Here is a 25,970-nt window from a genome sequence, read left to right as displayed (position 1 = left end):
TTTTACAGTACTGGAAGAACTAATAAGACAAATGACAGCATACAGAGTAGACGAATATGACGATGACGATGATGACGAAGATGAAGATTTCGAGATGGACGGCGAGGTTCGGGATGACGAATCATTAGACAAAGTGCTTCAACAAGCGGGAGAAAAAGACGAAGCCGTATTAGTGTCGGAGGTCGTGGAGCCCAAAGTAGCGGACACCGCGAGAAGATTGGAGAAACATTTAGAAGTCCATTTGGATAAGATCGTGTTTAGGACTAAGTGTCAGATGATGCAGGAGGAAATTGAAAACGGTGAGTGCCATGAAGACACAGCTTAAAATAAATGACAATAACTTTTGAAACAAAAAAAAACTGTTCTAGAGCCATTGATCATGAATCATTGACCATGTGTGATACCTATACATAACTACATATTTCATTTCTCTTGACTATATCGTCCTCTTAATATCTACCTAGCTAGTCTAGTCGGGACCTGAATTTCTTCATGATATTGACCTGCATCTTCTTTCCTTAGGTGGTGAAGGACATCGGCCCCGCTGTCTGGAAACCGGAGAATTCTCTCCTCGACAATGTTCCCGTGGAAGATGTTGGTGTGTTGACGCAGCTGGACAGAGGAGACAACATGCGGGACCTGTTAACGACGCCCCGGCACCCGATCCTTGTGGTAAGTCGAAGACGAAAGATAGATTAAATAGAATATAGAAGACATTTTCCATTGAATAATTAACAACATACTTTGTAGGCAACCAACTAGCAATAGCACCGTATCGCTTTCATACGGAAAAATTAAAACCAGTAAAATAAACGAATAGTCTAGAGGTGATCGATTTATGATCACTCCTATTAGTGGGTTTGGATTTAAATAAGAAATATTATATTATAAAATAGCTATTGTTCTGAACTAAATGTTCTTCAGATCACATATCTGACCCTTTACATACCTATTTATTACAGAACAAACCCAAATAGAAACAGCAATACTAGAGCTAGAACTCCTCAACGTGGACCAGGAAAGCGCGGAAATGGCTCGCGCGGCGCTCACGGCCAGACTCGCAGCACTAGGAGCCAGGGTCCCTGTCTCCGTGTCAAGGGACCGCGCCTCCGCCAAGCTCAGGGCAGTGCTCACTGGACCCAGAGCTGTGGATTATGTCTATCATATTGAGAACTTGGTAAGCACCTAATTAATGTTTGAAAGTCAAGTGCCCGTAACCAGTTTAACGGGGTATTGAGTTGCCCGGGTAACTTGGTTGAGGATATCAGATAGGAAGTCGTTCCTTGTAGAGCACTCAGCTACATCCGGTTAGACTGGAAGCCAACCTCAACATGGTTGGAAAAAGGCTCGGAAGAAGAAGTCAAGTCTCCGTATCATGTGATCACTGCCAAACTGAGAGCAGTACCACTATACCATTAGTTTAACTACGTTAGCATACCATACCTACCGTTTTAGTGAAGGTGAAAGTGGCCAAGTCACTCGTAATTTTCTCATCACTTTGCATTAATTTCTACTGGTGTACTCTTAAGATTGTTAGCCAATATAAACCAAAACCATCACGACCCCGAAGTTCCTGATTATTCTCGCCAAAGAAAGTAGGATTACTGATTAATGTCTGTGCTTTTTCCTAGGTGAAACAAGAGAAACTTTCGAATGGCATGAAGTTGGCCAATCCAATGGTGCTGGGCGCTGACGTCATCCGCAGCGAGTATCGCCTCACGTCGCCCAACAAGGCCGCCATGCAACAGCGGGAGATACTCAGCGAGTCTACTGTAAGTTGTCTTACTATATAATAGGGCCTACTTTGATTGCTATCATTTTAGGTTTTCAGTTCACAGCGAACTGGAATCACGTACTTACTACTGGAAATCTTAGTGGCCAATAATCGGGATAATGTGTCTTATTTCCAGCCAGTTTAAAATAGAAAACTGAATAAATGATAACTCATTCAAGCTGCTCTTTCAGTTACAAGCTGCTTGAGATCTTCTATCTATATTCAGCTCATCAATATTTTGCCTCTTTCCCAGGTATCAGCGACCACCTCCTACCACACAGCACTCATAGTATTAGCAGCCACTTCAGCGTTCATCATCAGCGTGTTATGTGTTCTCGTGATGCTCTACCGCGCGAGATTACAACGCGAGCCACAGAAAGCGGAACGGTTTCTTCCCGCCGCACCCCCAGTCTACGTCCTCTCTGCTGACGAGAAAGCCGAACTAGCGAGAGTCCTACACGCTCCCCCTCCCCCTATCCCACCCCTACATGACGACCAAGCAAGAGTATAACCGTAAGACATTATATATGCTTTAAAACTTTACTGTAGAAACATGGATATGACAACTCAAATTTCCCGCTAAAGTAAAATGGCGCAGAATGTGTTGCCAAGTAGTAAAAGAAAGACTCAAAGAGTAAACTTTTGTCTATGATCATCGGGCAAAGGTGACAATAAAAACATAAGGCCGGGATCAGACTTTCAGCACACGAATTTATCTGCTAGTTATTGACTTAAAGTATAATATTGATTCTATTTACATAATCAACTTATTCAATTTACACAATTAGTGAAGAATCTAGAATATTGACTTTAATAGATATCTTGATCTATTTATTCACTTTTGCCGATCACCAAACATCATGTTTGGTTTAACAGAAATGTCATATCTATGTGAATGTGGTAATTAACGGTATTACTTGAATACTGTAAAGGATGGTTTATCTACGTTACTCGTTAATGAAGCTATTGTAATGATAGTACAGGTACTAAAGTAATTATAGGGTCCAAAATAATATTGGCTAGAATTTTGAGTAACGTAGTCGTATTCAATAAATATCTTACCTCTGTATTTGTAATTTTATATACTTACCATGTACTTATCATAAAAAAAATATCACACTAGTAGACTCATTATGAAATCGACTAACATTTTGAAATTTAAAAGATCAATAACTGATATTAGTGTAAATTGAAAATCGAATTGTAAGTACAGAGTTAAGTTTATAAGACATCAATCAGATGTTGTGAATGAACGTAAGTATGATATGATTAGAGACTGATAGGTGATGGTCGCATTCTCCTGAAAGAATCTCTGATATATCCTGTAAACTATGCGGTAGTTACAGACTTCATTTCGATACATTATGGACTTCTACTAAGACTTACTGGTGGTCATAATATAAGCAGGCAATACCACAAACAAAATTGTAACTACCGCAAAGTATGTAGTAGGATCTATAATTTCCGATTCTAGGAAACTATGACATGCATAATAATGAAGTGAAATATTATATGTAAATGTGTTGTCATAATTTCTAAGATTCAGAAGCAAAGTATCTTGTTATGTTTTATATTAGTGTAAGAAACTATTATTAAGTAAGCGCAGAGGCGCGCGTAAATTAATACTACGCGCGCCTTTACGCACTCTTTAGTTCCTCTCGTTGAGTCTCGCTCTCCTATATCCCTACAATAATAAAATAAAACCTTATAGTCCACAATTTTCCGCAAAATATATAAAAAAAAACATGGAATTTATTTACACCAATCAAGAACGCGGCTCGACGTAGAACTAATCTAGTCTGTTTTTTATTCATGATCCCTTATTCACCCCATCATTACAAATCATCTATTTCCCTTTGTATTTGTAAATAAGTATAATATTTATTTAAGTACCACTGTAACTTTCATCTGAACCAAATTATACACATTTGACAGGCATTCCCATTTTATGATTAGTTATGTTTAAGTTTGAACCAACTTTCTTAGCACCCATTTATTGAAAAAGTCTCGAAATAAAGAATTTATAAATATTATGTATTGCATTATTTCATTAAATAATTTTTATAAGTTGTGTTTTTCTGTACACTAAAGGTAACCCTCTATAAAGAATACAGCAACAGAAAGATCAACAGTGCGAGTTTAGTTTCGGAAGCGACCGAGGGAGAAGGGCGCGAGGAATCGCTTTTCAATGGCTGATCTACATTAGGGGGCACCGTGGCATCACCGTGGCGATGCCCATAAACAAGTGCCCCACTACTCTAACTTACTTATGACGCCACACTTATTGTATTCTACCTAAGTACCTACTCCCTTATGTACGCTTTTATATTCTCACTTTATTAATTAACTAGCCGTTTTCCCGCGGTTTCAGCCGCGTCCCGTGGGAGCTACTGCCCGCACCGGGATAAAATATAGCCTGTGTCACTCGCAGATAATAAAGCTTTCTAATGGTGAAAGAATATTTAAAATCGGTCCAGTAGTTTTTGAGTTTATCCATTACAACCATACAAATAAACAAGGTTTTCCTCTTTATTATATTAGTATAGATATGTTATATAGTATATAGGGAATATAAGTGAGAAAAGTTTGCTAATTAAGACCTTGGGTGCGAGTGCGGGGCTGCTGTGCAGACCATGTCCCACCTCACCGCATGCCCACTGTGCCCTGAAACTTGCTCGCGGGAGGACCTAATGAGCGCGGCCGACCGTGCTCTCGCTGTGGCGGCATATTGGGCTAACAAACTGGAATGTCAGACACGAAAGAAGGAGAATAGGGAATACATACTTATATTTATTTATTCATCTCTCAAAGTTACTATGCCTTTACAGACTTAAATCTAATGCGACATAGTACCTACTTACAATTAATATCTCCTTAACTAAATCTTAACTACACAGTACAAAATAACTACTAATCCTTACAAACTACACAGTAAGTGGCCCTTGTGAACTCGCTCAGTGTACAGTTAAATATGTCGATGTGGTCAGCCACCGTGTTGAGAGAGCGCAGCGCGCGGGTGAGCGGTGCGCGCTGCAGCAGGTTGGTGCGCGCGCGCGGCACCACCAGCAGCGGCGGCCTGCGCCGCCGCCCCACGTACTCGTCCGGTACACAAAAACCTATCTCTGTTAGAAGACCCGAATTTTTTATGTCACCTCTCAGAACTCTTAACAGGTAAGTCGCCAAAGCCACTTCACGTCTGACTTCCAATCTGTAGTAACCTACCATACCGAGGCAGAATAAGGTGGGGTACAGTAATGGATATCCCGGATATATCTTATACATTTTCAAATACATAAAACGTATATATTTGTTATGTATACGCTCAATCATTTTTTTGTACTTTATTTCACTTGGACTCCAGATGGCCGCATTGTATTCCAGATGACTCTTCACAAGAGCCTCGTACAAAGCCCTTAATGCACTGATGTTCGTGAAGTCATTTGCCTGACGCAGCATAAATCCCAGATTCCTGTACGCCTTCTTACAAATATTCACCACGTGTTTGCGAAACTGTAAGTCGCTGGTGAAGTGGATGCCTAGGTCCTTCACCTCCGTGACACGCTGCAGCAGCTCCCCGTTCATGGTGTACTGGTGGTGGTGTTGGTTTCGTGCGCGGGTGAACGAAAGTACCGCGCACTTTGAGACATTGAAGTGCAGCTTATTGCTGCGACTCCATTCAGTGACACTATCCAAGTCGCGCTGTAGCATGTCACGATCCGCAGTACCTTTAATCACTGCTGACAGCTTAAGGTCATCAGCAAACAGTAAAGATGTTGACCTGACTACCGACGCTATATCATTTACCATGATAATAAATAATAAGGGTCCTAGATTACTACCCTGACTGACTCCCGATCTTGTGTAGTAGGGCTCCGAGAAGTGTCCGCCACAGTCGACATACTGACGCCTATCTCGAAGATAACTGGCCTATTTGCCCCCTTTGTACTTTCACTACCTAACCTATGGACAACTTTATGTAGTCTTGCTATGTCCTCCATCATGCTGAATCTGAATGTAAGTATGTAAAATTATAGAAACCTTTTTTGAAGGCTATATCCGCCGCTGTCGTTCGTCGCACTTGCTCATAGCACAAACATCAAACTACCGAGTTCACCGAAAAACTAACGTTTTCTTCCCGCGCTGATCGCCGAGTATTTTATAGTTGGCGGTTAAGAATTATTCACAAGTAAAGTAGCACAACTTGCACAACTTTTATTTCAATTGGAATTAAATTGCGTGTTTATATAACAAACTATTAATATTAAAATGTTATTTTACAAATTAAACAAGTTTCAGAACGAAACACAAAATGCAGAAGTGTAGTACTGGCATTATGCAGGATATGAAGTCATGTTAAAATCTTTATTATTAATTTTGAAACAAATTCCCTTGCATACATGATTTTTCACAAATTGAATACAATTGCCAACCAGAACGTTTCAATATTACTTAAAACAATTTTACAAATATTCAATCTACATAATGGTCACTAATTTGATGTCGGCATGACTGTCAATCAGACTGTCACGTCGTCGATGACATTTCTTTCAGTTGACTAGACATGCGCAAAATGTGTCATTGAAAAGAAATGAATGAAGTAGTTCTTTTCGCTCAAAGAAGTAGTCCACTCATTTACTTCAGTACTTCATTTAGTTCACCAAATCTGAACGAGTCAATGAGTCACCTAGCTCTTAGGAAACATAATCGTAGTCTACTCATTTAGTTCAGTAAATCAAAACGAGTCAATCTGTAGTGTGAGGGATAAGTAACGACGAATGAATCACTTGATTTTTTATCTCGATATCTTGATTTTCCTTCATACTTTATGCAGGCTTAGGACTATCAACCGTGAAAATATTAATAAACACAAAATTATGTAGCTTTAAAGTAATTTAGATATATTTTAGTTTAGGTTGGCGTATTTAAAAATCGAAATATGTAGCCGATCCGATCTATGGAAGGATCCTGAACTAGTGAACTAAATGAAGTAGAGACACATTCGAAGGAGTAGTGAAGGAATGATACGTTTATTTTCGGAAGTGAAGTAGTCCATTTCCTTCAATCGTTCGCGAACTACCCATGTCTACAGTTGACAAGTCGTAGGGGCCGGCCCTTGGGAGAAATTATTTAGAATGAATCAAGGAGGCGGCTTCGCTTGTTGCGCCGTTTGCAACGAGAAAACTCATCGGAGGTGCGCTCGTTGCCTGACCGTTTATTATTGTAATACAGAACACCAACGTCAAGACTGGAAAAGACACAAAAGTGAATGTGCCCCCAAGTTACCGAAACAGGGTTCTAAAAGCGATAATTCAGGTGAACGTTCTAAAATTGATGAAGAAGCCACGAAGAAAGTGAAAGACGAAACTCCCAACGTCATAGAAGAGAGGCAGAAGGATATCTCGAAAGTGGGTAGTGATACAAGACGGTTAAAAAAAACGAAGACGAAAAACTTGAAAAACAGTGGCAAAGAGGGTAGCACGGATAGTGTTAGTAAACATAATTCGCAAGTATCAACTGAGAACGTGAAACAAAGTGAGGAAGGCTCATCGAAAGCGTCGGGAAACAATGACAATAGTGTGATATCTAGTGTAGTGTATACAAACCGCGACTTAACGACTAGTAGTGCCATAACATACGAGGGCTCGTCAGAGCAGGAGGTGTTGCGTGAGAAGGCGCAGCTCTTGAGCAGTGTAGACTTCGCTACGGCTGGTACCTCTAATGTTTTGCGAACGGTGAATAGGACTGACACTGAAAAAATGCCTGTACTGCCTAACTACGTGCCCCCGCAGGGTACTAGAGTGAAGGAGTATCCGGAAGCCTCACTGAAAGGTAGTGGGGCTCCGTTTAATCATGTGCCTAATAGTTACTACATGGATCCGAGTGACTCTTGTTATGAGATATGTCATCGAGTGATCAGAGACATGACACAGTATGGTGTGTGTGTATTGAACAATTTCCTCGGCAAGGAGCAAGGACTCATGGTGTTAAATGAAGTGTTAGAAATGTATAGATCAGGAATATTTACAGTAAGTACACTTATTCATACTTTTTTACCTGTTGCCATATGTTTTTGAAATAATTTTATGTGTAAACAACAATGTTTTGGATAAAATAGTTTGTATTTTGTGTAGTCTGTCAAAAGTATGGTGAGTATTTATTTGTTTTATTTATAAACATCATAAACAAAAACAATTTACATAACTTATGAATTCATGACTCATATTAATTCTTTATTGATTTAGTTTAAAATAGACACTTAATTATGTTTGCAAATCAAAATGTTAAGTATTTTACTGATATAAATAATAGGTACAGGTATTGATAACATTTCTTTAAATGAAAATAAAAAGCTTAGGTTTGAACTTTAAAGAATTACTGAATTTGAACCCTTTGCATAGTAGTATTTATTTGACAAACATTACAAACAACTGTAATACTAATAGAAGAGGCCTATCAAGTAACTAGTGTTGATAAAAATAGATTATTAGTTTATTGCCTTTCAAACAACAATAACAGAACCATTCTGTGCAAGGAAGTCATTTATTTATTTAGAACATATAATTTACATTTTTAAATATTAAATATAAAAATAAAAAACATTTAAAAATATAAAAAAGTAAGTGCAATATTATTAATATTTGTGAATTATAAAATCACTAGCTCTATTTTGCATCTTCAATTAAAAAAGTACACCCAGTAAAAATATATTTTTTTTAAGTTGAATAAAACGTAATATGAAAACGAAATGCTTGAAGTTGAATGATGATGAGATGAAAGTTTCGTTGCATGTTTTTAAACCCTGACGCAAAAACAACGGGGTGTTATACTGTAGTTAGCCATAATTGGTCAATGACTGGTAATTAAATAAAAATAAATAATAAGCTGCCAAGGTGTGGGACAGGGAGTAACATCAGAATACTAGAGAATATTATTTTTTTACTGTACATTTTCTTCTTAACTGCTGGACTGAGTGAGGAGTCTTACCGCTTAAATAACATTTTATTATTTTAACAATGATAAAAAAATGGATCATTACGTGATTTTATGTCCTTATTTTTCTGTATTTAATATACTACCTTACACTATTCAGGCCGGACAGCTGGTATCAAATCCTGCGAGTACGGAAGCACAGACCATTCGAAGTGACCTCATAACCTGGATTGATGGCAAGGAGACAAACTGCCACTACATCAGACAGCTCATTAGTCAAGTAAGTATCACAGATTTGACTAATAATAAGTAGTGATAAGTGCCTAAAATAAGTTAGTTGATCCCACAGATTGGACAAATAATAACTGGCATCAATTGTATGTATTCCCATTTATCACTATCGTACACTAAGTTTGGCCCTTCTGACCAGTTCCTATAATCAAGAATAAACTTTTTGGGCCTTACTACAAAAACTTTAACCCCTGTTTTACACTTGTCTAAAAAAATGTTGGCTGCAAAATGAACCATATGTCAACGTCATAATTTGTCATTTTTTTAGACAAGGCATAAACTGACGTTTAAAAGTTTTTGTGGTAAGACGGTTTGTGCTTACACGCTTTAAATCATGATGTTTATTGTACAAGGCTCATGTCAAAAAACTGTGACCTGTAAACAAGAAAGACAATCCTTTTAGTAAGAACAGGGCGTAATATATAGATGAAAAGGGCAATATTAAATTGGTTCCAATGACCTTGTTAATGAGGGTTTTCTAAAATGGCGTCCACCAGGTGGCGCACTGAGTCGTCAGGTCCAGGTAACTGTCAAAGTGTTTATCTTTACTATGAATAGTGAACGATTTTAGTGGTTTTTTTATTTTATAATTAAAGCACTGCATTATTGTTTTACTATTGAGGTTGAGTAAATAAAAAAAACTAAATCATATTGTGTTAACAAATTTTTCAACTACCAGTGACTTTTGCACCCTCTCTCTTAGCTCAATTTTTAGTTCGGAAACCTTATTCTGACCGTAGTCCATAATAAAATCAATAACACTTCCAATATAACAGAATTTCAATAAACAATAAGTTCGGCACCTACAATTCCATACTATTTGACAGCTGTTTGGACCAGACGCATACGTGGCGCCACCCGGTGGCAGAAAAAATTTCAAAAACCCTCATTCCCCCCCGACATACAAAATTACCTTCTTAATTTAAAGAGAGTAATTGAATCTGACTCATAAAACTGTGAAAAAGTTTTACTGCTGGTGATGACGATATGGTGGTACAATCGATACCTACCAGAACCTTTTCGTACCTACTACGACCTACGTGATACAACACCACGCAGTCTCAGGAAGACAGGAAAATTGTTTTACCAAAACACATTAGCGAGTTTGTCACTTATATTCATTTGTTTAATGTTTACCTTTCTGGGACATGTAAGCATTGCCTAAACTTGGTCAGTGCATCACCTATACCGACAATTCGGATTTACCTAACGTCATCATCATCCTCCTGCCCTTATCCCTTATTTTTGATTTGGAGTCGGCGCAGCATGTTTTCTTCTTACATACTCTTCTGTTGTACCTAAAGTATCAACACAATAATTAGGCAAATGAATGTAAATTCTAACATAAATAAATATTAAATTGGTCACAATCCATAAAAGTACGAAGATTATAATTCGCTGATAAAGTTTATTTGCGTATAATTGATAAACGTAATTAGAAGCATAACGGTTTTATATGGATGATTTACCTAGTTCACAGATACTCTCGAGCCTGAGAAAGTACTGGGCTACTTTTAATGTGATCCTCGGGATCCGTGCTTTATAGTAATTATGTTTCTGTGACGCGGGTGAAACCTCAGGGTAAAGCCAGCTCATAACTTCAGTATCCTATAAACATCCCCGTTCTGTCAAAAAAGTTTACAGATTAGAAAGTCCCGCCTGTCACTCAAAAGCGTATTTTTTCTTACCACTACAGCCCCGCCATTTGTATGCTAAACGGATTAGCAATATGTATTTGTAAATAGAGAGGACTATTTGCAAATGTTACCACAAATCATCCGCTTGTCTGACAACATCGGGTTCAAACACCCAAATTCGCATATGACGATGTGTTTACTCACACACTAGTTTAAACAGAAACTTTTTTTGCTTTCAAATCATGTTTTAGCATCTGACGAACAACGAATCGACCACCTCTAGCATACTAGCGAAAAGCATAATAAATACGTTCGATTTTAAGTAATTAAAGAAATCGGGATCTCGTGGTTAAGTAACAACCACATGGTTCGATATCATAAAGCCGACTCCAATATAGTTGGGAAAAGGCTAGGCAGAGGATGAACCTGAAAGTTTTTAGCTAAATCCTCATATTTAATCCTTGGCTTTTCGTCCTGTTCCGTGGCCGATTCAACTGTGTACATCTTTTGTTATCTAGTCTCGACGTATTCATAAATGTCATCAACCACATTTTTCTTTCGTCAGATGATAGCAAATCTTTATTTCACGTCATTGTTCAAAAATCGGATTGTACTCGATAGCAGTTTATCACTAAGTGACAATAATTACACCCCTTTTGACCTCAATTTTATAACATTACTAATTACTGTCATAATAACTACTAAGTATCCAAAATAAAGCTTATTTTTCTGAGTATATCTAAGTATATTTGTATTGAAATTGAAACGTATCAAATGCTTCTGTAAAGTCCAACAGCTCTATATCACTCTCAATGTTTGCAGATATTTATAAACCTGCAAATTGCCTTTGTATCGAAATGGTAATGCATAGGTAATCAATTGTTAACGCAAAATAAAATTAAGATAAACAATCGACAAACTGCCACTTTTTATGAACTTAATTGGCCTACTACGTATCGAAGTTCAGGGGTCCCGCAAGGTTCTACTTCGGCCCTTACTTACTTATATAGTACATCCTTATAAATTTTATCATGATACGCGTTTCACGGCGTTATCATATAATCTACAACTGATATCCCTGTACATATATCTGCGGCGCCATCATCACGTCATACCTATATTACTTGCTAAACTTTACTATGTATGTTCGAGAAAGTTACTAGCTAACAGGTGTTGGCCTTTGTTTTAAAATTATCTTTTCAAAATATTATGAATAACATTCCTGAGAGTTTTATCACAGAAACTCACTACATCGCACGTATATGTAATCAGATAAGACAAGTTAAATACCTCAATGTTATTGACTTTAAGAAAACTGCAAACAATTCGATTCTTAGAACTTTGCTCCACTGAAATGTTCTCTTTAGATCCTGCAATCGTACTGATAGTATAAACGCGAAAGTTTATATGTATTTGATTGAAACTTGGCAGTGATGTAGCTTATATATCAGAACAAAATATAGGCTACTGTTTATCAGGGTGCAGGGAGAACTTTCTTCGGTCAGCAGGTGAAACTACTGGCAGAAGCTAGTTTTGTTACAAAATTGTAGATCATTTCAAAGTAATCTAAAATCATTACAATGATTTACGTCAATTTCATCCCACTTGGAAGTTTTCCACTTATAATGAGTATCTCCATTATGTTCCTTGCTAATGCAATCAAAACGCAATTAATGCCTTTTGTATTCCAGGTTGACAATATCATACTGAGAGCGAACAAAATGGCTAACAATGGGAAAATGGGCGACTACGTCATCAATGGAAGGACAAAGGTAAAAACATAATAGATAATAAAGATAATAGAAGCGGTCTTTGCAGAAACAGAGGCCATTTCAATCAGCAGTGAAGCGTCAGCGCGCTTGAAGCAATGGATCACTTTGGGCCAAAGTCTTTACTTACATGATTTAATGTTATAATGGTTTTCTTTACACCCGACAGCTGATCAGAAATATTTTCTATTTGGGTGTAACCATTCATTAGAAATATCCGAATTCACTAGATATCGTTTATCCAAATTGTCGTGCGTCATTACTTAAAATTGTCCGCCTGGACACACGCAAAGCTATTACAGTCCCTTCGGATGTAAACATACTAAACGAATCGAAAGCATGACTAATTTTATGGCGAATATGAGCAGAAATGCGTATTTGATCATTAACGATTTGCTTGTAAGGTAATAATAAGAATTTTGAAGTTGAACGGGTTGAAAATTTTATCGGTGTTACTATCCATAGCCACCACATTTCAATAAGTACTTACGTTCTTGTAATTGACAAATCTTAATAAAGATAACCCGGCTAGAAAAGATGCTGAAGCATAAAACCAAGCCTCAGCAGCCGATGATGACCAAGTACACGACTAAAATCTTCACGATGCATTGTGAAACCACGTTGCAGAGATATCACCAAAGTGTAAACACCAACACAAAATCACGTTGTTTGCAAATCTTATTGTTAAACTTTCTTACCCATTTGGTCATCACCTGTTTGGAATATCCAAAAACCGCAACATAACAGCCATATGTTTGACTGTGACTAATTCTAAGCGTTCTTCTCTCTGGTTGCGTAATGGTCTCTTACGAAACTGCACGCTAGTTTGTTCGAGGTCTGACGAAAGTTGACCTCGTGTTTAACGGATCAGTTTTGAGGTTTGGCTGTCTTGGAATCCTGTTCAGCTTTGCATGGATGATAATGTCACTGGATGAATGTTGGTCTAGTTTAGTTTCCTAATCGGAATCCTTAAAGCAAAAGTCCGCCTTGTACCTGTATGCTTGTGGATTTAATTTCAAATATCTAACACAAGTTTCCATAACTATACCCTTAGGTAATTTCTCCAATAAATATTCCGTCTAAAATGAAAGCGTAATCCGGGCCGTATTGATTTTCTACAAATGAAAAAGTGCCTAACCATGAATAAATATTTCACGTAAAGAGCTAACGGCTAGCTACATAGAATTTATTTCAGCTCTAAATTCTGTGATGTAGACCACGTTATAGATTACTATCTAACTTGTTATCACATTAAAAACGATCAGAATACGCTTTCTATACTTATATCCTGAATTTGGATAATAGACTTTTACTAAAAGAACGGACCACCTACTGCTACTACCTGAATTAGGCCAAGGGCAAGAGAATCAAACGTAATTATGACTTCCATGTCAGTAGGGAACTCCCATAACTGTATGTACACATTCGAACCATTTATTTGCTAAATCATAAATACCAATTTACTTATTCACATCACATTATGATACGAATAACCTGATTATACAGTATCACCTGATGAATTATCAAACATTCTTTTTCTATCAAAGATGACTTTTCAATTCTTATCCAAAGTGATGTAATTATTTGTTAATATTATTTGGCATGTGGCATACCTAGTTAAGGAAAAAATAAAACCTACCTGCCCAGTTTTACCTAGTGGTAAATTAAAATCATGCTATACATATTTTATTGTTCTGATAAACTACACATAATTTTACCATAACGCGTTCCAATTGAAAACAGTTTTGAATCCAAATAAAACATGGTTGCATGAAGTAGTAATATTTATCAGTGTAAAAATTGAGGTCTTTAAATTGAAAACCGGTATGTAGGAATGCGAAATTATTTAAGAAGAGTTATGTGGAACACAAAGCATAAAATATATTGCAAAGGCATTTACCAAATTTTGGATCAAAGAGTTCTTCCTATTGGCTTTGAACCTCCATTGATTTATCTCAAACAGCTGTCCTTAGCGGAACCGTTTGTTGGTTCGATGCCTTCACACAATGTAACTACAGCTGCACGTGTTACCTAAACCTTGAGAGATAAATCACCTACTATTGCCATAAAAAATCTAAAGAATTCTAACAATTCATTGAAACGTCAGGCTTTTTTTCTATTGCAACCATAGGTAAGCAAAATAGCCTTATTCAACCTTATTGAGGAAAAATGTTATTATAAATCGTGGGTTTTCTATTGCGGCAAATAGTCCAATTGCTAGCTTAATTTTGCCTGAGTACTTTTTTTCTACTAGGCAGCTTAATTTTCCCTTTTCCTCTGACAAGTCATTGGGTAAACCCTTACCTATTAACGTGCAACTAGTACGTGTTTCTAGCAAATCAAAGTAGCTTTTGCTTTTCTCATACTGTTTCGATTGATCGAGTTATCTGTTACCATCGATTACTAATTTAGTGAAAGGCTGTAGTTCAATCTTCTAACCGATTTTCTATAATTTTGTTTGGTTCTTTGTCTTCATTATTTGTTTTTTACCTATCCTTATCTTCTGCGCTACTTTCATTAAAATTGTACGTTTTATTATTGCTTAATCTATCATTATTTAATTTTATCTTACTGGTTTATAAACGAGTCATGATAGTCATGAATCATTTTGTAAACACGCTCCAAATTAAGAACCTCTTGCTTTTTTCCTCTTAAAACATTATCCAAGTCGCCTAACAGTCTGTCATACATCAAGTTCAGAAGACCCGACCTCGGTGAGATCACATCTCGCAATAATATAATTGATTTATTATTTAGTTTATCGCCTGCCGATAGCGTGGACGTTATCTCATGATTTCCATTCCATTCATGTCGTGTATTCGTTCCTTTAAGATGTTTTGGGTGTGATAGAATTGTTACGTCTCTTACTCATGTACCCTCCGTAGATTTTATTTTGTACTGCAGACACTTCAAACTTATCTGTTGTGATGTACATTTTTATTAGTACTGGGGTTTAGTCGGTTTAGGTGTTATCTTCAAAGGATTTCCTGTGCTATTGAATCTCCCTGTTTGAATTATTTTAATAAGTAGATTCATTCAAGAGTTTGGGTGTTTGGTATTAGGGTCAGTGTTCCAGTGTGCCCATTCTGGGCTGCCATGATATGGGTCACCGTGTTATGGTAGGCGGTATTTGATAAATGGCTTTGATGACGTGATTTTTTGGATTTCACACACGAACATATTTTGATTTGTTTTAGAATTAAAATGTTAATGGAAAGTCTAAAATATTGTTAAGGCTATAAAATATTTTTATTTATTAATCTAATAATAGTCGTAAATAATGTATTCATATTGCTGTTTTCCCATGACTTATAAATCTCAATAAAAATAAGTACAAATTGCTAACTAAATAAAAAAACTGTAGTAAAGTATACCTTGTACAAAGTCACCTAGAAATCTATTCGAAGCCAACGTTATCGTTATCTTTGTGCAAAAGTAATATCGCGCACAGGGATCGTTGGTTTGCGCGATAAAAACCAAAATAACGCGCGGCTTCGCGCATGCGCGTTGGACGCTATGCGTACGTGACTTGTAGCATGGCGGCGGAGAGGCGGCGCGCGGGCCGCGGGGATGGGGCACTGTAAACATTAGTAAGAATCGTAAGCGCCGACATCCCTCTGTTTACAAACTATTGTTCGATTAACACGACCATTCTAATTTGGTACACGGTTTTCTTCTTCATCCTGAATTAGATCCATTTTACTACAATAGGTACCATGGATCTTGAGTTTCTGGACTATTCGTGATGGCTTTGACTTTGAAAGCGTAAAATCTGTTCAGAAATATTTGATCTGCTAAATATTTGCTTTGTGCGCTATCCAGTTTTACAACAGAAAGCTTTTAGGCTAAGACAATCTAATTTAAAATGGCCATTCTTTTAAGAAGTAAGTACCCTTATAGTTTCTGGTTCACAGGTGTGAAAAATTACACTTTATTTTTAGACCAAGATGAGCAATGTTTGTATTACCTAACACAAGATTGAACCTGACTGTCTTAAAACATAGTCCTAATACAACAGTGCAGCAGAATCTATTTTACAGGCATTAAAGATAATCAGCTAAATCTAAAGAATGCATACTTATCTAGATATCAATAAAGTATGTCAAGTACATCTCCTACCCAGGAGTGACTCCTGTCATTACCTTCGCTTCAGTTGTTTCATTAATTTCTCACATTATCAACACATTCGGTCACGTAGCCTGAAGAATTACATCATACGTTTATCAATAATTACAATGACATGTTTGAAGAGCATCACCATTGTTTGATCACTCTTGCAAATGGCGGAAGGGTGCTTGCAGAAATAGCAACATTTATAGGTACCTAGGTATAAATTGTATTGCGTTCTTGGGGGATTTTCCTGAAGTACAGTTTCCCCGATGAAACATCTCTCATAAATATACTCTTCTTGTGTTACCGTTGTCAGTCTCTTACGGTTATTTACAGTTTTTGCAGACGGTCTTACAGTCCCTCTGTTAGCTGTCTTTGTCTACCTGGGGGCAAATTATTTTATAGATAATGTCACTGCTTAAAATCCACTATTCCCATATGGCTCTGACACAATGACTTAAAAACTTATTAAAGTGGTCCACGATTCTTATTTTACGCGGGATTCAACATTCTACATTCAAAAAGTGCGCACGTGCTTCAAACTCCGGAAATGACATTGACAGGGCGGGAGACCTCGACATGACTTGCCGTAGGTTATCGCAAGGAGGATTAACGTTTATAAACTCTTTAGTAAGCAAAGAGTTTGTAAATAGTGTATAATTTATTATATAATTACTGCAATGTTTACAAATAAAACTAATTATAACTGATGAGTTGCTTTATAAAAGTAAATTCATTGAGATACCGCTGCACGTAACTGTACACAGTAATGTTTTATTTAAATTGTATATTTTTGTTTTAATGTTTGTAATAAAAAATGAGAGGTTTATCTTCTCTGTTATAAATTAAGAACCTGAATTAAATTATGTGGATGTTAATAAGTGTGCAAATATATTTCAAAGTCTATCTTTTGCACATGTTGATCTGCAAGCCATAATTGAATGATCATTTAATTTGGTCAATTTAGGCAATTGACTAAACTGATCTTAAACAAGGTCTCATCCAATTCATGAAGATAAAAATATCTGCTTAAAAATAGCATACACTAAAATAATAACAAAAACATTAAATGAATATTTAGTACCTCATAACCACTGAGTTCACACGGGGAATACCGATCATAAAGTTTTATCGTGGGTCATTCATCTTGAGGCATAAACAGATACAATACAACATTTAATATTTGTATTTCAAACACATGAAGAGCTAATAAAATATTGTATCATTGTTGTGAAAATTGGAGAAGGGCTATACTAAAAAAACTTAAAATTAAGCTTAAGGAAAATACAAGTTTATTCTTATGCTTGATGGATAAAAAGTAAGTGCTAACATAAAAGTGCTAACATAAAATATTTATTTAGGATTGTCACTTTGCAGTTTTCATTATTTAAAGAAACCATTTTGTTTCTTTTGTATGGCTGAAAGAAAAGAGTAGTCAGCAAAGTAGCTTTCGTTTTTTTTTTAAATTATTTTAACTCTACAGCAGTAAAATCTAACTAACTATACATTAATGTTCCTGAATATACCATCTAATCTGAATACATCTAAGTTACCAACCTAAAGGCTTAATAGCAAACACAGAGGTACAAGTCTTTCACACATACATACATAATTTCTACCAACTGCAAAAGCTTGACCATCAACGAATTGTACTGGAAAACCCAATAAACTCTTATCTGACCCACTTGATAGTCTCGTATAAAAGTTGCGCATACGCTTGTAGCCCGATAATATCAGCAGGTCAGGTGCGTTGGCGCCGGCTAGACAGTTCTCAATGCTCTGTCAACTGTTGTGTAGGTCAGTAATCAGCAGTATGGTTTGGTATGAAGGATATTCTAAATTAATGAGTATATGAAATGCTACAATGTGGTGTAATGAAAAAATTGTTTTATTTTATGAGCGTAGTAGTCCCACAAAAATTGAAGATTCCAAAAAGATTCACAAATTGCATTCTGTCATGTCAGGTACTTAAATTTAAACTCAGATATTGCTTCATTAAATTATTAACAACTACACCTTCAGTTAACATGTGCATACTAATTGTTTTTGAGGAATAAAAGCAAAGAATTTTGCTCCTGATTTTGAGGATTGGTAGGAAAATTCACCTCACATTTTAAATGGATTATTTAACTAAAACACCGCTTACTATATAAACACATTTTACGTCTTCTGTATAATAAATATTGTCTTTAACCACAAAACCACAAGACTGCCACGTAAATCTGTCATCGTAGTACACTTAGTAGTAATGTGGTAGCAATTTGAGGTGCGGTTAAAACATTTGACCGGCTTTAAAAATTACATAAGGTGGTCTTCGATGGGAACTTGGGTATCAAATAATTTAGATGTAAATAAAATAAAAATATGCTTGGACTTTTTGGAGAACTATTGCTTGAAGGCCTAAATAAAAAAATAAACCTTTAGAATCACTTTGTGATCACTGATCAGTATGTCTCTCGTAGGACCATTTCTTCTGAAAATTTTGATTTTGATGTATTATAAGACATTCCAAATGAATCGGATATTTTTGTAATTAATAACAGACAACTTCCTTAACCCTCGGAATTTTCTAGATCAAATACCTAAAGATTTAATAAACGGTATGCACGTAATTCTCAACTGTAATCTGATAACGTGGTCTTGATAATTTGGCACGCTTGTTGCGTGTTCGTGTTTACGATATTCATAAACATTCTAATATGTACAGGTACTTATTTTTATAATTAGTTGCGTTATCAGGTTGATTACAAATAAAAAACTAAATAATACCACCATGACATTAAGGGGTCCATAATTCCATAGGAACACATAACACCGCGAGTTATGTGCAATCAAAACGGGATGATAGCATTTTTTGAACTAACTTACAGCAACTATCAGAATCACCGAAAACGGCTAATACAAAAGACTAAAGCAATTACAATGTATGTCAATTGATGTAACCAAATGGCGGTCTCATTTGGCAATAACAAAAAACTCAAAAGTCCTACCTCAATAGACTACTAAGAACCTATTTCTATAAGTAACCCATACAAATAGGACCACCCGTAGTCTCACCCATACAATTATTTAATGTTTTCTCTACGCGTAGGCCCGATATTATTTTGAACGTGATGACCATAGTAAACACAGCTGTCAAATTTCCCGCCAAATAACTGCTTTCTGAGTCATTGACATACATCAGTACAGGTTATACATGTATTGTCTATGTCCATTTCAAATGCCAATCCTAAATCCGGTTAAGTTTTGCACAAATATTTTTGTGAATCATTAATTGATAGTAAATATGGCGGTATGCTCTTTCATCGTGATTGAAGCTGACCGATGGTCGCGCGTAGTCACGCGCGTTAGGCACCATGATTGTATGGAAATGAGACAGGCCACACCGCTTGCGTAACGTAGACACGCGCGTCGTTACGCAAGCGGTGTGGCCTGTCTCATACATTTCCATACATTACAACTCATGGTTACGCCGTAACTACGCGCGTGACTACGCGCGTGGTTACGCATACGCATCCGGTCTGCTCGAGCCTTTAAATTCAAATACGCCAAGTTTAATTGCGTACGATAATATTAACGATCGCAGAATATGTACTTACGTATGTTTGCGCTGTGCTAAGTTTGCGGTCTATATCAAACATGCACACATATAGTTATTTATTTTGTTAAAACTCTATCCGATATTTTCTAATACGTGCTGGTATAACGTGGTTATTTAATCTACATTGAAATTGATGACTTCATAACAATTTTTATTTCCAAAACCAACAGCTATTTTCTCACTCTAAAAATTAAGAATATGTTATTCTTAATTGACTCTAATTAACTCTAATATTTAAAGCATAGAATAAAGAAAGGTAATCGCCGTCGATTTGTTGCTGTGTGTTTGATCCGAGAGATATATGTTAATTTGAACACAATTAACGGACAACTATATCCATCCACCCATGTAAAATATCCTATAATAGCGTAAAAAATCTCAAGATCCATGCAATTGTAAAATGTCATAGAGAATGATACACGTGCCATGCACATAACGTTTATAAGCAATCGTACTAATGAGTCAATGAAAAGTATGCGTGGTTGGCACTTTAGTACTGCACGGCAGGATTCATATACACAGAAACGTACTTACTACTTAGCCTTAAATAAAGATATAAAATGTCTATTCACCGTATTTTGTCGATTAAAATCTGCCGAATTCGTAAAATCTTATCATCACTATTAGGTACTACATAGTATGTATAATACAATGTATCTTCCAGCTATCTGTCCCTATTGTATGCTTAGATAAAAAATACGCAACGAATTTTGATGCGGCTTTTATTCAATAGATAGAGAGTTTCAAGAGGAAGGTTTTAGTAGATAAAAATTTTAAAATCAAAGTGTGTCGCTAGTCAGGTGTAATTAGTAAGACTGTTCATCAATTTCGAACGGCCCGTATGAATATTAGACCATTACCAGAGAACGAGAACTGGTCCATTCTTTTCTCTCATTGTCGTACCTGCTAGATAAATAAATCCCATGTATGCTAAAGTCAGCATTTCTTTCTCCCCTAGGCAATGGTGGCATGTTACCCCGGATCGGGCAGTCACTACGTGAAGCACGTGGACAACCCGAACAAAGATGGCCGCTGCATCACCGCCATTTACTATCTGAATCTCGACTGGGACGTCAAACGATGTGGGGGACTGCTCAGGTAAATATGAAAACGGACACGATAAATATGGTATAAAAAAGAGTTATGAGATTGGGCATAGGATGGTTTTGTGTGGTGGGATATGCAAAATCTGCAATAAAATGGTACAATTCATGCTTTTCCCAATTCTGGGTCGACTTCTAGTGGACCTATCTGACCTCTTCAACTCAATTACCCAGGCAACCCAACACCCCCTGGTAAGATTAGTTGCCAGACCCGGCTAGTACTGTCAGAGAGTTTCAAATGATAGCTGAGAGCCACCAATTTAACGCAAAAAGTATTAAATGTCTTCAAGAAAAAAATAATGTTTTTTGATTAACAGATTCTTTATAACAAGCATTATTTTCTATGTCCACAGAGTGTTCCCCGAAGGTACGAACCAGGTAGCGGACATAGCGCCGATCTTCGACAGGATGCTGTTCTTCTGGTCGGACAGGCGGAACCCACACGAAGTCCAACCTGCCTATAGCACAAGGTGATTATCAGATGTTTGCACTTTATTAAACACCATCATCATCGTATCAACCCATTGGCCTCCCCCAATGAGCGCCAACCATCTCGGTCTTGGGCAGTTCACATCCTTCCACTGCCTGCCACCTCCATCAAATTGTCCATCCACCGTACAGCAGGAATCTTGATACCTAAAATGGTTTCTACATGGCGACTGATCATTTCCGTGACGAAAATTAGTGTGGTGAGAACCATATAGAGGTATTAATACTATTTTTTGTGGTTTCCAGATACGCCATCACATTGTGGTACTTCGACGCTCACGAAAGAGAGGAAGCCCTCAGGAATTTTAGTGAGTAACATTTTCTATTAACTTACTTAACATCTATTTGTATCAATTTTGAACTTTTTAAAGAGTACCAGTATTTGGGCCTTAACTTAGAAGTTTGTCTAACATCCACCCTAATTAGGCCATCAGATATTTAATTCCTACTATTATTAAAAATACACATTAGAAGTAAGCCTATATACGTATATCCAGACTATTCTCGCGATAGGCAGGTAAGAAATCCCACAAGGAAAATCCTATCAAACGTAAACAAATATAAAGTGACGTAACATTTATTGAAGTGGTGTAAGCAATAAAATAAAATTACAATGTTCGTTGGTTTTATATAATATCACGTAGGCATTTTATCTTTTAAAATAGCAATTGTTTTCATAATTATTTTTCGATATTTTTCGATTTACCTAGTGAACTATCCTAGTGTACTATCCTGAATAATTGAAATCATTTAAAATGTTGGAAATTATTTTTTTATCACAAACTTGCAACATAATACACAATTCTTGCACGTGTTCTATTGGTACAATTAAGGAAAAAAATACTAAATAACGTAAAATATTTAACGTATAGATACAAAAAGTATTTATAACGGGACTTATCACTTATAATACCACAAGAGCTTCAAAATTATCGGGTATTTCCCGATAGGTTCGTTGCAAACAAATGAAGGAGTCAAGTTTTTCAGGTTAAAAAACGAGTTAAACGTCACGAGCGCGAAGCGCGAGTGATTTTTCCTGAAAAACTTGACGACTTTATTTGTTTGCAGGGAACCTTGAGGGAAATGCCAGATAATTATGAAGCTCGTGTGGTATTCGGGAGATTATTTTTCCGTCCCAAATGTCGGCCACAACCTGTCAGTTTGACGTAGCAACGACCAGAGAAAATATTCAAAAAATTTTCAGTATAATACCATGTAGGTTGTACCACGTGACGTCGAATGGTGCAATTCTATTGGTCGATATTTGGGTCGGAAAAATAATCAATGTTATTTTTCTTTCCTGTATGCGTCACATAGGACTTATTATTTTCCCTGTTATTGCAACGTCACTTAATTTTCGGCGGTAACAGCTTATCCCATAGTCAATCAGTAAACAGTTTTATTTAGATATCTTGTACCAATAAAAACATCTAAAATTATCTTTAATAACTTTCTATAATATTGACAAAAAGCATCCGCCAGCGACTTCACTCATACCCCATATGTACTTCTTCGCGCACCCGGATAAAAAATAGCATATAGCCTTCTTCCATAAATAACACTGAAAAGAATTTAGAAATCGCATCAGTAGTTCCTCAGATTAGCGCGTTCAAACAAATAAATGAACAACAAAAAGCCTACAATATATAATATCTCGTCTAAAATACGCACTTCAATACGTAATCAAACAATTTCACAACTAAAAATAATATCAAAGATAGCAACGTAATCATAATATATAATCAATAAATGCAAGTGTAATATTTGCACAAACATATACGTTGCATTGACGGGGGAAATACCCGCGCGATCGAAAGGAGGAAAATGCATAGATGTGCAACTGTTTTATTGGTTTATCTAGTATTCTAGTCAATTGAAGTACTTGTTTAGCACTATTAAACGTTATCCTGTTAGTTGTTATTGCTTGTTTTTATTTGTTTATTAAAACTTGCTTTGTTTGTTTATGTCTTTGTTTTGAATGGTCTGCGAGTACCTACTACCTATATTTTTAACATACGGGCGATGTTCTTAACTACAATAAACGAGTTCTCTTTAAAGACTTCTTTTGCTGGTTAACAATTAAGCTATCCTTTTTGTCAAATAATCTAATAAAGCTGAGGAGTTTTTTTGCATGCGCTAATCACAGGTACTACTGGCCACATTTTAAAAAATCTTCGAATGTTAGATGGAAAATTAAAAAGCTAGTTTTTTTCATGTAAAACATATTAGGCCTGTTTTTTGTAACGTATATAGACCTCGCTAAGTCCTTAAAATATTCGATACTTAGTGGGCAATTTCACTTATACCTCTATAAATTGCAAAAGTTGTACCTACAAAAATGATCCATCTTAACAACAGTTCACCTTGTTTCCAGAAGAACGTGGGCAACCATCTTCGAGTAAGTGATGTTGGCACCCCCGGGGCCCCTCCCCGCGCCGCGCCGCCCCTCCCTGCCTCGTGCGAGTGACGTAGCAACACACTGCTAAACTAGGTTACTAAATATTTAATGTTAATAATTCTTATGCTGATTTTGTCATAGTACACGAATTTTTGCTTTATACCGTATGTGTTAGAGTTCATTTTTGTATGGCCCACAAGCTGTTGGTGACTTTTTATTTTAATATCTATTCGGAATTTGAAATTGAACATTTCACTTTTGATATAGGCCTTAAATAAAAAGCAAGCAAGGAGGATAGAATGGAATAGCTCGATTTCTAAAGATTTTTTCGGATACTATGACAAATGCAGCCCCATGACTGCCTCATCTAGGCTAATATAGATCAAATAAACAATTATTTCTAAAATTGTGCGATGAGTGAACTTAATCCTAAGCCTGCACTCAAACACACACGAAATATTATTTTATTTTAATTTGTATTGTCAAACTGACAACAGAGTCATAAAATATTAGATAGATTTATATAAATAGATAGATAGTTCTAGATAAATTTGATATTTTAATAAATGTATGGTTATTGTTTTCCATGCCTTTGAAGTATTAATTTTGTTGAAGTGTATTTTATTGAATCAAGAGCTCAGCGCTTTTTATATTGGGATTGAGTACTGAGAACTTTTCTTCGTTTATTAGAGCATCTGAAAATAAACTCTTCGTTGAAAATACTTAAGTTTCGTACTCGATTTATAAATAACTTAATATTATGGTGCAATATGATAAGCGCTCGCGCCATTTTGTTTTGTATTAAGTTGGTGCACGGTTATACAGAATTATTCAATGTTTGAGCTAGTTCTCTGATGTTATAACTAACTTATTTTACTCTTTATGTACGTCAATTATTTAATCGTTGTTATAATAGTTGTTTTTTTCTATATTCTTGTCTTTATCTCGATGATAAAGCTGTACTAATCTTTTTCGTATATCTTCCCTGACATCAGTGAACAGTGAGAATGGCCAAGACTGAATATTGATTCGACACGTGTTTAAGAGATTTCAACACGTACATTTTTATTTATTTGTTTTTTTTTACACTTAAATAATAAATACACGATTATTTACCTCCTTGTAAATATATATAGTGACTATACTCAGTTCTATTTATACTTTCTTCTATTCTATACCGGCCCTGTTTTTTCTAATTCTTACTCGCTTGGAAAATCTGTTATGTACTCAACTATATATTCGTAAGACAAAATGATCTAGATCTTAGCTTTGAAACAGTATTTCCACCGAGTAAATAAGTAAAAATGTAATGAATAAATATAAATATTTTTTCAAAGAAACCGTGACGAAAGTTTTAATACCTCATGCGGACAGTTTTATAAGAAAATTCGTGTAAATAACTTTAAAATTATAAAAAAATGAAAGAAAATATACATACTTAACTTTATAAATGTTGTGTGTATAGTATTGATTATTTTACAGAAATTAGTGTTTAATTTATAACTTGATAAGCTTGTTCATCCCCATTTAACGTTTTTAAGTTTTTTGTATAAAATAATCAGTAAATGTAAGCTGTGTGATTTAATTATAGCCAATATTATGATTTTGTATATGCTGTATCGATTATGATGTTGTTGTCCGACAAATGTTTGTTACATTTAAACCAAATTGACTTGTGTTGAAGTCATTATACGTTATTTTGTGGACAGAGCCTGGTATTAAATTTTACATTGGATAACAATCTTTTATTTATTTACTAGCTTCTAAAACAAATAACCGTAATCAGGTGGGCACCGCAATATCCATCATTACTCAAACGCCCTTTGTTGCTAAACAACGCATACATATCGCCGTATTTTGATAATATA

The 25,970-nt window shown here is 36.0% G+C and overlaps 2 protein-coding genes across 4 annotated transcripts in view; both read left to right on the top strand.

The window, feature by feature from the left end:
• Positions 1 to 3,807, top strand: part of LOC110382892 (extracellular matrix protein A) — a 64,142-nt gene extending 60,335 nt beyond the window's left edge. For both annotated transcript variants that reach the window (XM_064039734.1, XM_064039733.1), the window contains 5 exons: positions 9 to 299; positions 523 to 672; positions 963 to 1,177; positions 1,632 to 1,772; positions 2,028 to 3,807. In XM_064039734.1, coding sequence (XP_063895804.1) covers positions 9 to 299; positions 523 to 672; positions 963 to 1,177; positions 1,632 to 1,772; positions 2,028 to 2,285 — 1,055 coding nt within the window. In that variant the 3' untranslated portion in view covers positions 2,286 to 3,807. The remainder of the gene's footprint in view (positions 1 to 8; positions 300 to 522; positions 673 to 962; positions 1,178 to 1,631; positions 1,773 to 2,027) is intronic.
• A 2,612-nt stretch (positions 3,808 to 6,419) lies between these two features.
• On the top strand, positions 6,420 to 25,843 carry Hph (HIF prolyl hydroxylase). Of its 2 annotated transcripts, none has more exons than XM_021342675.3 (7): positions 6,420 to 7,800; positions 8,865 to 8,984; positions 12,324 to 12,404; positions 21,071 to 21,210; positions 21,569 to 21,685; positions 21,951 to 22,012; positions 24,082 to 25,843. In XM_021342675.3, the coding sequence occupies exons 1-7, from the start codon at positions 6,907 to 6,909 to the stop codon at positions 24,108 to 24,110; spliced, it is 1,443 nt and encodes a 480-aa protein (XP_021198350.3). In that variant the 5' UTR covers positions 6,420 to 6,906; the 3' UTR covers positions 24,111 to 25,843. The 2 variants fall into 2 exon arrangements, with proteins under 2 accessions (XP_021198350.3, XP_021198349.3); XM_021342674.3 differs by having other exon boundaries at positions 6,421 to 7,800; positions 24,079 to 25,843.
• Positions 25,844 to 25,970: the final 127 nt, after the last annotated feature.

This window comes from Helicoverpa armigera, chromosome 20 (genome assembly GCF_030705265.1).
Source record: "Helicoverpa armigera isolate CAAS_96S chromosome 20, ASM3070526v1, whole genome shotgun sequence".
Classification (NCBI taxonomy): domain Eukaryota; kingdom Metazoa; phylum Arthropoda; class Insecta; order Lepidoptera; family Noctuidae; genus Helicoverpa; species Helicoverpa armigera.
This window is presented reverse-complemented; position numbering and strand designations above follow the sequence as displayed.

Coding starts and splice junctions, on each gene's coding strand:
- Hph (XM_021342674.3), top strand. CDS start 6,907: ATGAATCAAGGAGGCGGCTTCGCTTGTTGCGCCGTTTGCAACGAGAAA. Junction 12,405..21,070: donor TCATCAATGGAAGGACAAAG/GTAAAAACATAA, acceptor TTTCTCCCCTAG/GCAATGGTGGCATGTTACCC. Junction 22,013..24,078: donor GGAAGCCCTCAGGAATTTTA/GTGAGTAACATT, acceptor CCTTGTTTCCAG/AAGAACGTGGGCAACCATCT.